Genomic DNA, 16,264 nt, shown 5'->3' on the forward strand with positions numbered 1-16,264 from the left:
CGCCTCTGTCCTCCTCCATGCTCCTCTGTCCGCCTCTGTCCTCCTCCATGCTCCTCTGTCCGCCTCTGTGCTCCTACATGCTCCTTCGTGCTTCTCTGTCCTCCTCTGTGCTCCTCTGTCCTTCTCCATGCTCCTCTGTCCTCCTCTGTGCTCCTCCATCCTCCACCATGCTCCTCTGTCCTCCTCAGTCCTCCTCTGTCCTCCTCCATGCTCCTCTGTCCTTCTCCATGCTCCTCTGTCCTCCTCTGTGCTCCTCCATCCTCCTCCATGCTCCTCTGTCCACCTCAATCCTCCTCCATGCTCCTCTGTCCGCCTCTGTCCTCCTTCATGCTCCTCGGTCCTCCTCTGTGCTCCTCTGTCCTCCTACATGCTCCTCTGTCCTCCACCACGCTCCTCTGTCCACCTCTGTCCTCCTCTGTCCTCCACCACGCTCCTCTGTCCACCTCTGTCCTCCTCTGTCCTCCTCCATGCTCCTCTGTCCGCCTCTGTCCTCCTCCATGCTCCTCTGTCCGCCTCTGTCCTCCTTCATGCTCCTCGGTCCTCCTCTGTGCTCCTCTGTTCTCCTCCATGCTCCTCTGTGCTCTTCTGTCCTCCTACATGCTCCTCTGTCCTCCACCATGCTCCCCCATGCTTCTCTGTCCACCCCTGTCCTCCTCTGTCCTCCTCCATGCTCCTCTGTCCTCCTCCATGCTCCTCTGTCCACCTCTGTCCTCCTCCATGCTCCTCTGTGCTCCTCTGTCCTCCTCCATGCTCCTCTGTCCTCCTCTGTTCTCCTCCATTCTCCTCTGTCCTCCTCCATGATCCTCTGTCCTCCTCTGCCCTCCTCCATGATCCTCTGTCCTCCTCTGTCCTCCTCCATGATCCTCTGTCCTCCTCTGTTCTCCTCCATTCTCCTCTGTCCTCCTCCATGATCCTCTGTCCTCCTCCATGATCCTCTGTCCTCCTCTGCCCTCCTCCATGATCCTCTGTCCTCCTCTGTCCTCCTCCATGATCCTCTGTCCTCCTCTGCCCTCCTCCATGATCCTCTGTCCTCCTCTGTCCTCCTCCATGATCCTCTGTCCTCCTCTGCCCTCCTCCATGATCCTCTGTCCTCCTCTGTCCTCCTCCATGATCCTCTGTCCTCCTCTGTCCTCCTCCATGCTCCTCAGTCCTCCTCCATGCTCCTCTGTGCTCTTCTGTCCTCCTACATGCTCCTCTGTCCTCCACCATGCTCCCCCATGCTCCTCTGTCCACCCCTGTCCTCCTCTGTCCTCCTCCATGCTCCTCTGTCCACCCCTGTCCTCCTCTGTCCTCCTCCATGCTCCTCTGTCCGCCTCTGTCCTCCTCCATGATCCTCTGTCCTCCTCCATGCTCCTCTGTCCTCCTCCATGCTCCTCTGTGCTCTTCTGTCCTCCTACATGCTCCTCTGTCCTCCACCATGCTCCCCCATGCTCCTCTGTCCACCCCTGTCCTCCTCTGTCCTCCTCCATGCTCCTCTGTCCACCCCTGTCCTCCTCTGTCCTCCTCCATGCTCCTCTGTCCACCCCTGTCCTCCTCTGTCCTCCTCCATGCTCCTCTGTCCACCTCTGTCCTCCTCCATGCTCCTCTGTCCTCCTCCATGCTCCTCTGTCCTCCTCTGTTCTCCTCCATGCTCCTCTGTCCTCCTCTGTTCTCCTCCATTCTCCTCTGTCTTCCTCCATGATCCTCTGTCCTCCTCTGTCCTCCTCCATGATCCTCTGTCCTCCTCTGCCCTCCTCCATTCTCCTCTGTCCTCCTCCATGCTCCTCTGTCCTCCTCCATGCTCCTCTGTCCTCTTCTATGCTCCTCTCTCCTCCTCTGTCCTTCTCCATGCTCCTCTGTCCTCCTCTGTCCTCCTCCATGCTCCTCTGTCCTCTTCTATGCTCCTCTCTCCTCCTCTGTCCTTCTCCATGCTCCTCTGTCCTCCTCTGTCCTCCTCCATGCTCCTCTGTCCTCCTCTGTCCTCCTCCATGCTCCTCTGTCCTCCTCTGTCCTTGTCCATGCTCCTCTGTTCTCCTCCATTCTCCTCTGTCTTCCTCCATGCTCCTCTGTCCTCCTCTGCCCTCCTCCATGCTCCTCTGTCCTCCTCTGCCCTCCTCTGTCCTCCTCCATGCTCCTCTGTCCTCCTCCATTCTCCTCTGTCCTCCTCTGTCCTTCTCCATGCTCCTCCGTCCTCCTCCATGCTCCTCTGTCCTCCTCCTTGCTCCTCTGTCCTCCTCCTTGCTCCTCTGTCCTCCTCCATGCTCCTCTGCCCTCCTCTGTCCTCCTCCATGCTCCTCTGTCCTCCTCCATGCTCCTCCGTCCTTCTCCATGCTCCTCCGTCCTCCTCCATGCTCCTCCGTCCTCCTCCATGCTCCTCCGTCCTCCTCCATGCTCCTCTGTCCTCCTCCATGCTCCTCTGTCCTTCTCCATGCTCCTCTGTCCTTCTCCATGCTCCTCCGTCCTCCTCCATGCTCCTCCGTCCTCCTCCATGCTCCTCTGTCCTCCTCCTTGCTCCTCTGTCCTCCTCCATGCTCCTCTGTTCTCTCTCTATTTTTACATTTTTCCCCTACAGACATCAATTGTACTGAATCATGACATCAGTGCTGTTAATTGCTTCCAGCTCAAGCTGGAGAACATTCTCATTCCTCTCCTCTTCCAGCACAAGCAAATCTGAGAGACGGCGCATGACATCAGAGGGGGGACGCAGTTACTCAGGCCTCTCTGCTCGGGCTGAAGAACACAAAGCTGCCGATTGTGAGAGGAGGTTTTTTTTGAGTCCTGCTGGTTTGCATTAACACATCCAGCTTCATCCCTCACAGACGAGGCCCCTCTTCTTCTTCTTTTTTTCCATTTCATTTTTCTTTGTGGTCTGCTCTTTGTTTTTGTAGGCAGGAAGGCGGGAAGGTTCTGGGCACGAGCGTGAGGAAAAGACTTTCCCTCGGCTTTCTTGCTGAACTTGAAAGTCACTCCTAGTTGATTTGAAATCCAGAAATAATTCTAATGAAGCTGAAAGCATTCAGAGCTTCAGGGTTGTGTTCCAGCTCAGGCACGTGTGTGGAGCTGGAGCTCAGAGACTCAGGGAAATTTTCAGCTGGAAATCTCATCCATGACATCATGGTGTGTCCAGCATGAGCCAGCGGCGGCTCTTATTCCTGTCGTTATAACGGACAGGACGTAGGTTGTGAGGGTCTTAAAGACAACTCACACTTTTATTTTAGTCTTAATATCATGGAGGAATAAAGTCTTCTGCTCCTCTGTAACAGAAATTCTTACACTCTTCACACCAGGTTTAACACTGAGTCTGACCTCTACTGTGTGAGTGACCCAGCGGAGGTCATTAACGGTTATTTATTGATTATGGCTGGACATGAGAGCAGATAGAAAGGCTTGTTAGTAAGAGGAGCTTCAGGTCCTGAAGCAGGTCAACAATGAGAACTTTTCTGGATTGTCTGGACACACACACACACACACACTCCTTAGCCACTTTATTTGCACTGTTCTGCCGCTAATCTGTATTTCTATTTTATATTCTTATATTTTTCTCTGAATGTTCCTACCAGTCCAGTTTAATTCTATTTTTCTGGTCATTTTATTCTCAGAGTATTTAGATTTGATTTTATGACACTGCATGTTGTAGAGTGTGTGTTTATTAGTGAGTAATAAATTAAGGATTTGTAGTGTTTCATACGGTGGCTGAGAAACCCAGAAACACAAGGACGATTCAGACAAAGTGGAAAAGGTAGGTATAGTCTGTGAATGGAATTCTTCCCTCTGATTGGACGAGACATCGGTCACTCAGGATCTACAGGAAGTCCAGCAGGCTGCAGCAGTAGAAAGTGGATTGGTGTGTGTATGATGTGTGTGTGTGTGTATAATGTGTTCAGCAAATGTGATGAAGTAGTTAAGACGTGTGTGAGTGTTTAGGGAGGATTAATGTACGGATGTAGCTGTGACAGGTGTGTGTGTGTGTGTGTGTGTGTGTGTGTGGACAGCTGTACTTACCCACTATAGAGACAAGTGTGTTAAAATAGACATATCACTCAGACACCAGCTCACACACACTGTTCCTGCTGTTGCTGTCGCCATATCAGCTCTGAATGGTCACACACACACACACACACACACACAAACACACACACTCTTCCAGACATTTTCTTCCCTTTGGCGTTTCTGTCATTTGAACTTTGTGAAGCTGTGGCACTGAAGGAAGTAATCAATTCCTCTAAGAGAAACGTCCAGGCTTCTAATTAGCATCTGTGGCCAGTTTCATCCCAAGGTGACCTTGTAAAAAAAACAAAAACAAACTTGTGGCCATCTGGGAAGTATTTCCTACATTCTCTCCCCCTTCTATCACCTGAAATAAATAAATAAATAAATAAATAAATAAATAAATAAAACACACTCCTGTTTCTGAGGACACTCAAGATAATCACACTTCAAACAGCCTCTCTAGGTTCTCCTGGTCCAATCAGACCTTCTCTACTTCTCTTCAGCAGATACATTTTGAGAGAATTGTTGATGTTCCTCTGCTTCCATCTCCAACAGCTACATGCTAGCAAACAGCTTAGCCACCGTCTTTTATGCTAGCTTTTAGCTTCAGCTTTAACTGGAATATTTGTTTATAAAATCCACTCAGATCTGTTCAGGAACCATGACCCTGTCAGTCTGATTTAGGATTTAGATTTTTCACTAAGTGACTAAATAATCAGATTGTAAAGATGGAGAAACACAAACAAACAAAATGTTTTTAATTAATAAAAACAGTCATTTCTGTCTAGTTTTAAGAAAATATTTTGTAAACATATTTTATAAAGTGGTCTGCTTTTTTTCATTTTTGTTTTTATTTTATTTTAATTTATATTTAATTTTATTTAATATTTTAATTTAAAGTACTTCCTCTATTTTTTATATATCCATAATTTATTTTATTTTATTGTATGTTCACTTTACCTGCTTTTTTTTATTATTGATTTTCATTTTATTTTTTATTTTAATTTTAGTCAAATAAACAGCATTTTCACTTTTATTTGAATTGTTTCAGTATGAACAGTGCTCAATAAATAGAATTGTTTATGAATTAATTTATTTATTTATTTATTTATTTGCTCTCTCCATGCATTAAATATAGATTTCTGTTCTGTACTGAATGCCTCCAGCTGGTACTGAATGCTGGGTTTTTTCCCCAGCATTTCTTTCTTTCTTTCTTTCTTTCTTTCTTTCTTTCTTTCTTTCTTTCTTTCTGTACTTATTTATTTCTTTATTTGTGCATAAATTAAACCCTCCCAACATTTTTACAATCTAACTCAAAAATATTTCAAACTGATTAATTTACAGAAAAACCTCTCTGTGGTTTCTCCCACTCTTCTGAACGCTCTTTATTTATTTATGATGGAATCTTCCTGGATCCTTTTCATTTCTTGGACACATTTACAGATTCTACTTTCAGCTTCTCAAATAATTTCACCTTAAAAGATTTTCCTTCAGTTTCATGTGTGTGAAGATTCTCCACTGAAGAAGAACACCATGAAGTAGGACAATGTAAAGCCAGGTGTATAATCCCTCTCTCTCTCTCTCTCTCTCTCTCTCTCTCTATGTCCCTGTTTTCTGAAGGCGCTATTAATAGATGTACATCTCTCTCTCTCTCTCTCTCAGCCCACACAAACATTCTTCCACTGTCATTCTTTCACAGAGGCATCAACGACCTCTCATTCTTTTACTTTCATTCGAGCTTCTCTCTCTCTCTCTCTCTCTCTCTCTCTCTCTCTTTCTCTCTCTCTCTCTCTCTCTCTCTCTCTCTCTCTGTGTTTGTTTCTGCTCATCGTGGATTGAGAAACTATTCCTGCTCTCACCATCCATCAGCTCTTGGCTCGGTGCCGGAGCTTCCTGAACGAGCCCCGCCCCCTTCACATGTCCTTCCATTCACACAGCACATGCCCTCTCTTTTTTTTTTCCCTCCAAGTCCCCCTCCCCTCCTTTCATCACACACTCCTGTGAGCAGGACAGAGCAACAGAGCAGAGCTGGAGAAGGAATGATAGAAGGAAAGAAGGAGCATGTGTGAGAGGGAAAGAGAGAGAGGGGAAGGGAAGCCAGGAGAGCAGAAATGGAGAGTCTGATTCCGGGCTCTGATTTGGGAGCTGGACGTTCTCGGCGGTCCGGTGAGGATCTCTACAGAAGCGTGTGTTAGCCAGACGGGAGGATGTGGTGTTTGCAGTGTAACTCGGAGAAAACCCAGTCTCTGCTGGAGCTGGAGCTGGACGGCTGGTAAGGCAGCGTGTGTTTATCATTAACACTCTGATCAGGAGACACTTCCTCCCACAGGGTGTAGGGTGTGTGGTGTACTGTGCTCTGATGGTGGAGTGTGTTGTGGTGAGTTGTGTAGTGATTGTGTGGTGAGTTGTGATGGTGAGTTGTGATGGTGTGGTGAGTTGTGATGGTGTGTTGTGATGGTGTGGTGAGTTGTGATGGTGAGTTGTGATGGTGTGGTGAGTTGTGATGGTGTGGTGAGTTGTGATGGTGTGTTGTGATGGTGAGTTGTGATGGTGTGGTGAGTTGTGATGGTGTGTTGTGATGGTGAGTTGTGATGGTGTGTTGTGATGGTGAGTTGTGATGGTGTGTTGTGATGGTGTGGTGAGTTGTGATGGTGTGTTGTGATGGTGAGTTGTGATGGTGTGTTGTGATGGTGTGGTGAGTTGTGATGGTGAGTTGTGTTGTGATGGTGAGTTGTGATGGTGAGTTGTGATGGTGTGGTGAGTTGTGATGGTGTGTTGTGATGGTGAGTTGTGATGGTGTGGTGAGTTGTGATGGTGAGTTGTGTTGTGATGGTGAGTTGTGATGGTGAGTTGTGATGGTGAGTTGTGATGGTGAGTTGTGATGGTGAGTTGTGATGGTGTGTTGTGATGGTGAGTTGTGTTGTGATGGTGAGTTGTGATGGTGAGTTGTGATGGTGTGGTGAGTTGTGATGGTGAGTTGTGATGGTGAGTTGTGATGGTGTGTTGTGATGGTTTGTTGTGATGGTGAGTTGTGATGGTGAGTTGTGATGGTGTGTTGTGATGGTTTGTTGTGATGGTGAGTTGTGATGGTGAGTTGTGATGGTGAGTTGTGATGGTGTGTTGTGATGGTGTGTTGTGATGGTTTGTTGTGATGGTGAGTTGTGATGGTGAGTTGTGATGGTGAGTTGTGATGGTGAGTTGTGATGGTGTGGTGAGTTGTGATGGTGAGTTGTGATGGTGAGTTGTGATGGTGAGTTGTGTTGTGATGGTGAGTTGTGATGGTGAGTTGTGATGGTGTGGTGAGTTGTGATGGTGAGTTGTGATGGTGTGTTGTGATGGTTTGTTGTGATGGTGAGTTGTGATGGTGAGTTGTGATGGTGTGTTGTGATGGTTTGTTGTGATGGTGAGTTGTGATGGTGAGTTGTGATGGTGTGTTGTGATGGTGTGTTGTGATGGTGTGGTGAGTTGTGATGGTGTGTTGTGATGGTGTGGTGAGTTGTGATGGTGAGTTGTGATGGTGAGTTGTGATGGTGTGGTGAGTTGTGATGGTGTGGTGAGTTGTGATGGTGAGTTGTGATGGTTTGTTGTGATGGTGAGTTGTGATGGTGTGGTGAGTTGTGATGGTGTGTTGTGATGGTGTGGTGAGTTGTGATGGTGAGTTGTGATGGTGAGTTGTGATGGTGTGGTGAGTTGTGATGGTGTGGTGAGTTGTGATGGTGAGTTGTGATGGTTTGTTGTGATGGTGAGTTGTGATGGTGTGGTGAGTTGTGATGGTGTGTTGTGATGGTGTGGTGAGTTGTGATGGTGTGTTGTGATGGTGTGGTGAGTTGTGATGGTGAGTTGTGATGGTGAGTTGTGATGGTGTGTTGTGATGGTTTGTTGTGATGGTGAGTTGTGATGGTGTGTTGTGATGGTGTGTTGTGATGGTTTGTTGTGATGGTGAGTTGTGATGGTGAGTTGTGATGGTTTGTTGTGATGGTGTGGTGAGTTTGATGGTGAGTTGTGATGGTGTGGTGAGTTGTGATGGTTTGTTGTGATGGTGTGGTGAGTTGTGATGGTGAGTTGTGATGGTGTGGTGAGTTGTGATGGTGTGTTGTGATGGTGAGTTGTGATGGTGAGTTGTGATGGTTTGTTGTGATGGTGTGGTGAGTTGTGATGGTGTGTTGTGATGGTGAGTTGTGATGGTGTGGTGAGTTGTGATGGTGAGTTGTGATGGTGAGTTGTGATGGTTTGTTGTGATGGTTTGTTGTGATGGTGTGGTGAGTTTGATGGTGAGTTGTGATGGTGTGGTGAGTTGTGATGGTTTGTTGTGATGGTGTGGTGAGTTGTGATGGTGAGTTGTGATGATGTGGTGAGTTGTGATGGTGTGTTGTGATGGTGAGTTGTGATGGTGAGTTGTGATGGTTTGTTGTGATGGTGTGGTGAGTTGTGATGGTGTGTTGTGATGGTGAGTTGTGATGGTGTGGTGAGTTGTGATGGTGAGTTGTGATGGTTTGTTGTGATGGTGTGGTGTGTTGTGATGGTTTGTTGTGATGGTGTGGTGAGTTGTGATGGTGAGTTGTGATGGTGTGGTGAGTTGTGATGGCGTGGTGAGTTGTGATGGTGAGTTGTGATGGCGTGGTGAGTTGTGATGGTGAGTTGTGATGGTGTGGTGAGTTGTGATGGTGAGTTGTGATGGTGAGTTGTGATGGTGTGGTGAGTTGTGATGGTGAGTTGTGATGGTGTGGTGAGTTGTGATGGTGTGGTGAGTTGTGATGGTGTGTTGTGATGGTGAGTTGTGATGGTGAGTTGTGATGGTTTGTTGTGATGGTGTGGTGAGTTGTGATGGTGAGTTGTGATGGTGTGGTGAGTTGTGATGGTGAGTTGTGATGGCATGGTGAGTTGTGATGGCGTGGTGAGTTGTGATGGCATGGTGAGTTGTGATGGCGTGGTGAGTTGTGATGGCGTGGTGAGTTGTGATGGTGAGTTGTGATGGTGTGGTGAGTTGTGATGGTGTGGTGAGTTGTGATGGTGAGTTGTGATGGTGAGTTGTGATGGTGTGGTGAGTTGTGATGGTGAGTTGTGATGGTGTGGTGAGTTGTGATGGTGTGTTGTGATGGTGAGTTGTGATGGTGTGGTGAGTTGTGATGGTGTGGTGAGTTGTGATGGTGAGTTGTGATGGTGAGTTGTGATGGTGTGGTGAGTTGTGATGGTGAGTTGTGATGGTGTGGTGAGTTGTGATGGTGTGTTGTGATGGTGAGTTGTGATGGTGAGTTGTGGGATCCGGACACTGTGGATGATTTTTAGGAATATCAGGTCTAGACGTCTGTCCTCTGTCTTCACTAGACAAAACTGTTAATGCTTTGAAGTCCTATTTGGAGGGGATTAATTTTTTGATTAGTGTAAGTTTCTGGAGGATGTGTAAAGTGAACCTGAGCTGATCCTCTAAATCCAAAAATTCCATGCGGAACTCACACGTGATTCCAAAACACGTTTATTATAAGCGCTTGTTGTAGGAGGCGTGGTCAAGTTCCATCATACGCAGGTCACATGTCCCTGTACATTCATGGGGACTCAGTACCTCACCCTGAGCTCTAGAAGTGCTGCTGTTTACTGTGTTTAAAGAAAATAAAACCCACTGTTCAGGGCATTCAGCACTCTTTATTCAGCACTCTTTATTCAGCACTCTTTATTCAGCACTCTTTAGTCAGTGTTTTTATAGAACATCTATGAAACAATGGTTTCCTGTTGCGTGTCCGTAATTGACGCCGGACACGACGGATTCGGACTAAAATTCCAAAAATACTCCATTAATATTCCATTAAACACTTCACACTGCAGACTAATCCCGCCCTCACAAGGCTTTATCTTTCTGAAACGAAGTAGAAAACCCTGACATTTCCGTGCTTGTGTGCTGCTAATTTAACTCGTGTCCCCGTTCAGAAGGACGTCGAGAATGCCACGGAGGTTTGCATCGTTCCTTTTGACCTTTTGACTAAACAGGTTTTATGTCCTTGCGGCCGAGGACAGGTGTATCTCTGTATCTGGACATAACTGGAGTGTTACTGGACTCTGTAGCTGTGCAGCACCGTAACGAAGCTCCTCAGGAAGCTCAGCACCAGGGTTCTGTTGTAGAGAAGAGAAACGTTTCAGGACAGTTTATTTATGAAGGTGTTCTCTGTCTGTTCCTGTGTGTGATACACCACACTGTGTGTTAGAGTAACGTGGGCACGTTGTTTAAATCCTTTTTAGTCTTATTGGGAACATGGAACAAGTCTACCAACTAAAAGACATCCGAGGGGTGCTGTGTTAGTCCTCACGTGATGTGTTGGACATAACAGTGTCATGTTTCGGCCATGGTGCCAGGCCAGATCAGGAAACAGCTTGCATAAGGAAACTCTCTCCTTCCTCGAGTACAAATGGACATGAAACTCGCTCCAGCACAACAAGCAGCTTCATGTCCTCACCTCAGTGTCCAAGACTCGTCATAAAGATCGGACAATTCAATTCAATTAAATTCAATTTAATTTTATTTGTATAGCGCTTTTAACAAAGAGCATTGTCTCAAAGCAGCTTTACATGAGAAACTACATAAGAAAACAACAAACATATAAACAGACAGACAGACAGACAGTCCTAGATGTTATAAAATCGATGTTACAATTCGAACGTTTCTCTATACAAACGATTGCGTAACGTCTGGCCGTGGTGATTTCTTCTGCCAGCTCCACCACAGTTTCTCGCCAGAAACGTTCCACCATGCCGCCTCTCGCAAGCTGCTCGCGGCTCGTCATAAAAAGCCCCCATTGAGCCTGCGTTTGTGGTTGAGTTCAGTCACAAGGCCATGACTCATGACTTTATTAAAAACATTTTGACGTTATTCACATGTTGGAGAAGCTTCAGGAACATCAGAGTCATTCCTGTCACTTCATCCCTGGCTTTAAAAAAAAAGAAATAATGGAAGTGTAGATTCAGGGCTGGAGTGAATTACGTAGCGAAGCTTAAACGTGTTAAATCTACACTTCACTCTCAGGGTTCTGCTTAAAATACTTCAACATTCTACTCAGAAATCTACACAGACTCTGTTCTGGTGTTGTTGCTATGAAGGTTCTTCATAAAAACCCTTTAGGCTTTTCCCAGTGCCTCAGACTGAAGATGGCACTAGATGGAACCTTTGTTTTTCTAAGAGAGTATTTAAAGGTGCAATAGATGCCATTCTGAGAGTAATACCCCAGTGACTTGCAGATCTTACCCCCTGTGATTCAACCGCCCCAAAGATTTGAAGAGGAACCACCATCCATGACTTGAGGGTTTTACCCCAGTGATCTGTAATGACCACCCAGTGTAATGAAATAAGATTATCACACCCAGAGCTGTTTATCATTTACCCCAATTGCTTCTATATCTGTAGGGTGACACCCTAATGAATTGTGGATTTTACCCCAATGCTTCTAGATAACCACCCCAATAACTCGAGGACATCACCCCACTGAGTGGACTTTTTCATCCTAATGACTTCCTGGTTCCACCCTATTGACATTGGGATTTTACCCCAGTGAGCTAATCGTAATGGCTCAAGGGTATGACCATAGTAACATAGCGTAGTAGCTCTTTAGCCCATGTTTTTGTCTTAATGACTGGAGGGTTCCACCTTCAGCCTGAGGATTAAACCCAGTGACTAGAAGGTTCCACTCCAGTGACTCAGTGGTGTGGCTCTAATGACCAGAACATCACTGAAGTGTAGAATTCTGTATTTTTATTGAGAGTATTAACACAAGTCCAGTCTTTCATCCTGCAGCCTGGTTTCTGTCTCACAGAAGGGTCCGTGTAGAACCCAGTTAAATCACTAGAACCTTTAACCGCTCCAAGAACCTTCACAAAGTGTTGACTGTGAAATCTCTGTCTTAGTAACGTTGGATTAATTCAGGTATATTTAACATTATTCTTGTGTGTGTGTGTGTGTGTGTGTGTGAGTGTGTGTGTGTGTGCTGAGTGATAGCACTTAGCAGATGTCTTGCATTATGGATGTAGTGCCTTGGTAGTCCAGAATCACATCCCTCACATCTTTGTGTATGTTCTTCTCTACTGGAACATGTGGGGAACCACTTACAGATGCTGACATGCTGGAGGGTGATTACACATACACACACACACACACACACACACAGACACACACACACACAGAGCTCAGGCCTGCTGTTCATTAACAGGTTGGATTCCCAGAACTCCCATGGACTTGTTTCTGCTCCCCCATTAACACTCCTCCTCTCTCCTGTCATCGATCCTGACTTATTCATCCGACTCGGAATGTTGGAATGTTTCCCAACGTTAACCCCTGAGTTCTACTTGTTAGGAACCCTAGGGAGTGCTCAGGGGAAAGGTGGAGGAAAAGTTGGAGGAATGTTTAAGAGTTTACTCAGCTGGATAAACCCCATTCTGGCCTCGGCATCCTCCCTCCGTCCAGTCAGGAAGAGAAAGAGAGAGAGAGAAATAGAAGGAGGGGGGGTGAGAGAGAGAGAGAGAGAGAGAAAGGGGGGGGTGAGAGAGAGAGAGAAAGAGAGAGAGAGCTCCACTTCCCACCTCCACACGGGAAATAAAATAAACTCTCCTCGTCTTTTTTTCCTCCTCTAACACATGGTCTTCCGAACATTCCTCTCGTGTTAATCATTCCTCTGGATTTATTGCGCTCTTCCAGCACTCGGACTTGTGAGAGTTAATTTCCCCCAGCCTTGCTCCTCAGAGGTGATGACCTGAAATAAAGTGGCTTTTACTGGCACTTCCTGCCTCCAGTGTTGGCTTTCAGCTGGAGTGCGTCTTAACTTTCCTGTTGTTTCTCCTCAGTACATCATCTTCTCGTGAATGTCCAGTCTCTGATGCCTTTTTTTTTTTTGCTTTATTGTGTATTTTTGCTTTTGTGTGGTCAGCATCTTAGCACCTGCACCAGGAGATGTAATGACGCACATGATACACACTGTTTAACTGATCAAATAGTTGTTAGTGTTGGAGTTGAGTCCAGCTGAGTCCAGTGGAGACAGAAGCAGGATTATGGGTCATGTTCTTGGCCGTGTGTTAAAACCTCACAGCTGTTTGCAGGTTGGATGTGTTGGTCAGGAGTGTGAGGAAGTTTGATGGGAAGTTATTCAAAGCCGTGTGAGGCGTAATGTCCGGCATTGTCCTTCTTCTATCACATCCACAAACAGCTGCTCTGTCTGATGTGTTCTCCTTCTGACCTCAGAAACCTTCACTCTCAAACATAGCAACAGATCCTTCACAGAGACGTGTACAGCACACACTCCACACACACGTGATGAAACTTGTTGTAATTGTTGATGTGGTGATGTGGTGAGTAAATGGGAACTGAGGTGTATTTGGATCACAGTTCCTCTTCCTGAGGAGCACCAGGCCTTCGCTCTGTTCCTGCGGTTCTTCTGTTCTGGATCTGTGATGTACGCCCATGTGTCTGATACATGAGAGAAAATCCATACGTGTACAGACGGGCATGTCTCTCTCGTCTGCCGTCTGATGTGGATCTGCTCTACGCAGCACCAAGCTGTGAAGCTCTTCTCTTTAACCTTCTGTAAATGAGTTTTGAACTCGACTCGGTTCCATTTCCGGCAACTGATCTGGACACTAACCGTTTCACTCAGACACAACTTTCCTGGTCCAGTCTCTCGTCCAGACTTCAGCATTCACAGAGATATATTCCTTGTGAGCTGTGGTTTGATCACATGACACCATACACCTCCTTTATCATTTGTAGAATTATATTCAGTCAGGGTTCATCTGATTATATATTTGTTTGTTTGTTTGTTTGTTTGATTGTTTTTCCTTCTGTTTCATCCTTCCTGCTAACATTGATGTTTAAGAGGATTTTTAGTGATTATCTGTTCGCATGTGAAAGTCTGGTTTTATAAATAAACAGAAGTCCTCGTTAAAGTTCCTCCTGAGTGACCGGGTCAGAGGCCTTCCATTAGCCTTTAGCTTCATTTAAACGCTTGCAGAAGTGTCTTATGTGTCTCTGTACGTTTACATTCTTACCCAGGGTGATTTATCTCATCCATACCACTGAGGGTTAAGGGCCTTGCTCAGGGGCCCAGCAGTGGCAGTTTGGTGGTCCTGGGATTTAAATTCACAACCTTCTGATCAATAGTCCAACACCTTAACCACTGAGCTGCACATCACTTTCTGTCTGTGTCTCTGTCTGTGTTTCTGTCTTTGACTGTGTCTCATCCTGTGTCTGTGTCTCTGTCTGTGTCTCATCCTGTGTCTCTGTCTGTGTTTCTGTCTTTGTCTGTGTCTCTGTCTCATCCTGTGTCTGTGTCTCTGTCTGTGTTTCTGTCTTTGTCTGTGTCTCTGTCTCATCCTGTGTCTGTGTCCCTGTCTGTGTTTCTGTCTTTGTCTGTGTCTCTGTCTCATCCTGTGTCTGTGTCTTTGTCTGTGTCTCTGTCTCATCCTGTGTCTGTGTCTTTGTCTGTGTCTCTGTCTCATCCTGTGTCTGTGTCTCTGTCTGTGTTTCTGTCTTTGTCTGTGTCTCTGTCTCATCCTGTGTCTGTGTCTCTGTCTGTGTTTCTGTCTTTGTCTGTGTCTCTGTCTCATCCTGTGTCTGTGTCTCTGTCTGTGTTTCTGTCTTTGTCTGTGTCTCATCCAGACTCCTGAGTTAAATTAGTGTTTGTTGGAGGAGGCGTGTGTTCAGTCTGATTAACGTGTGAGGGACGGTGATGATGCGCTGATGGTGTGCTGATGACACGTTGATGGACCATGAGGAACGCTGCAGAGACACGGAAAGAACAGCAAGAGGCTTTTTCCATTTTCCTTTCACTTCTATAGGTTCTGTGTGTGATCACTGAGACCAGCGTCTGAAGCTTAGCTGTGTGCTTTAGTCTCAGGATGACATGATGGAGAGAGAGAGAGACGAGGAGAGAGAGAGAGACGAGGAGAGAGAGAGAGAGAGAGAGAGACCACAGCTTGATGTGGCAGATGGTGGAGGAGATTCGGCCTTTCAGTGATTATGCAAGAAGTGTGAAAGTGAATTGCAGACTGTCATAAGTGTCTTATAATTCTAACATCATACACACACACACACACACACACACTCATGAATTCAATTCATTTTTATTTGAGTAGCGTTTTTAACAATGTCTCAAAACAGTGTCTCAAAGCAGCTTTACACAAATCATTATAAACACTGAGAGTGGGATTATAAATCATTATAAACACAGAGAGTGGGATTATAAATCATTATAAACACTGAGAGTGGGATTATAAATCATTATAAACACTGAGAGTGGGATTATAAATCATAAACACAGAGAGTGGGATTATAAATCATTATAAACACTGAGAGTGGGATTATAAATCATTATAAACACAGAGAGAGGGATTATAAATCATAAACACAGAGAGTGGGATTATAAATCATTATAAACACTGAGAGTGGGATTATAAATCATTATAAACACAGAGAGTGGGATTATAAATCATTATAAACACTGAGAGTGGGATTATAAATCACTATAAACACTGAGAGTGGGATTATAAATCATTATAAACACTGAGAGTGGGATTATAAATCACTATAAACACTGAGAGTGGGATTATAAATCACTATAAACACTGAGAGTGGGATTATAAATCATTATAAACACAGAGAGTGGGATTATAAATCATTATAAACACTGAGAGTGGGATTATAAATCACTATAAACACTGAGAGTGGGATTATAAATCATAAACACAGAGTGGGATTATAAATCATTATAAACACTGAGAGTGGGATAATAAATCATTATAAACACAGAGAGAGGGATTATAAATCATAAACACAGAGAGTGGGATTATAAATCATTATAAACACTGAGAGTGGGATTATAAATCATTATAAACACAGAGAGTGGGATTATAAATCATTATAAACACTGAGAGTGGGATTATAAATCATTATAAACACTGAGAGTGGGATTATAAATCATAAACACAGAGAGTGGGATTATAAATCATTATAAACACTGAGAGTGGGATTATAAATCATTATAAACACAGAGAGTGGGATTATAAATCATTATAAACACTGAGAGTGGGATTATAAATCATTATAAACACTGAGAGTGGGATTATAAATCATAAACACAGAGAGTGGGATTATAAATCATTATAAACACTGAGAGTGGGATTATAAATCATTATAAACACAGAGAGAGGGATTATAAATCATAAACACAGAGAGTGGGATTATAAATCATTATAAACACTGAGAGTGGGATTATAAATCATTATAAACACAGAGAGTGGGATTATAAATCATTATAAACACTGAGAG

The 16,264-nt window shown here is 45.1% G+C and overlaps 1 protein-coding gene across 6 annotated transcripts in view; it reads left to right on the forward strand.

The window, feature by feature from the left end:
• iqsec1a (IQ motif and Sec7 domain ArfGEF 1a) overlaps positions 1-16,264 on the forward strand; it is a 137,300-nt gene that overhangs the window by 88,034 nt on the left and 33,002 nt on the right. Inside the window, exon 1 of one of the 6 annotated variants that reach the window (XM_058409159.1) lies at positions 5,816-6,241. The exons of the other annotated variants lie outside the window; for them this stretch is intronic. Coding sequence (XP_058265142.1) covers positions 6,177-6,241 — 65 coding nt within the window. The 5' untranslated portion in view covers positions 5,816-6,176. Of the gene's footprint in view, positions 1-5,815; positions 6,242-16,264 lie in introns of those variants that run through there. 6 annotated transcript variants of the gene reach the window in all.

The sequence above is a fragment of the Hemibagrus wyckioides genome, linkage group LG15 (assembly GCF_019097595.1).
Source record: "Hemibagrus wyckioides isolate EC202008001 linkage group LG15, SWU_Hwy_1.0, whole genome shotgun sequence".
NCBI lineage: Eukaryota > Metazoa > Chordata > Actinopteri > Siluriformes > Bagridae > Hemibagrus > Hemibagrus wyckioides.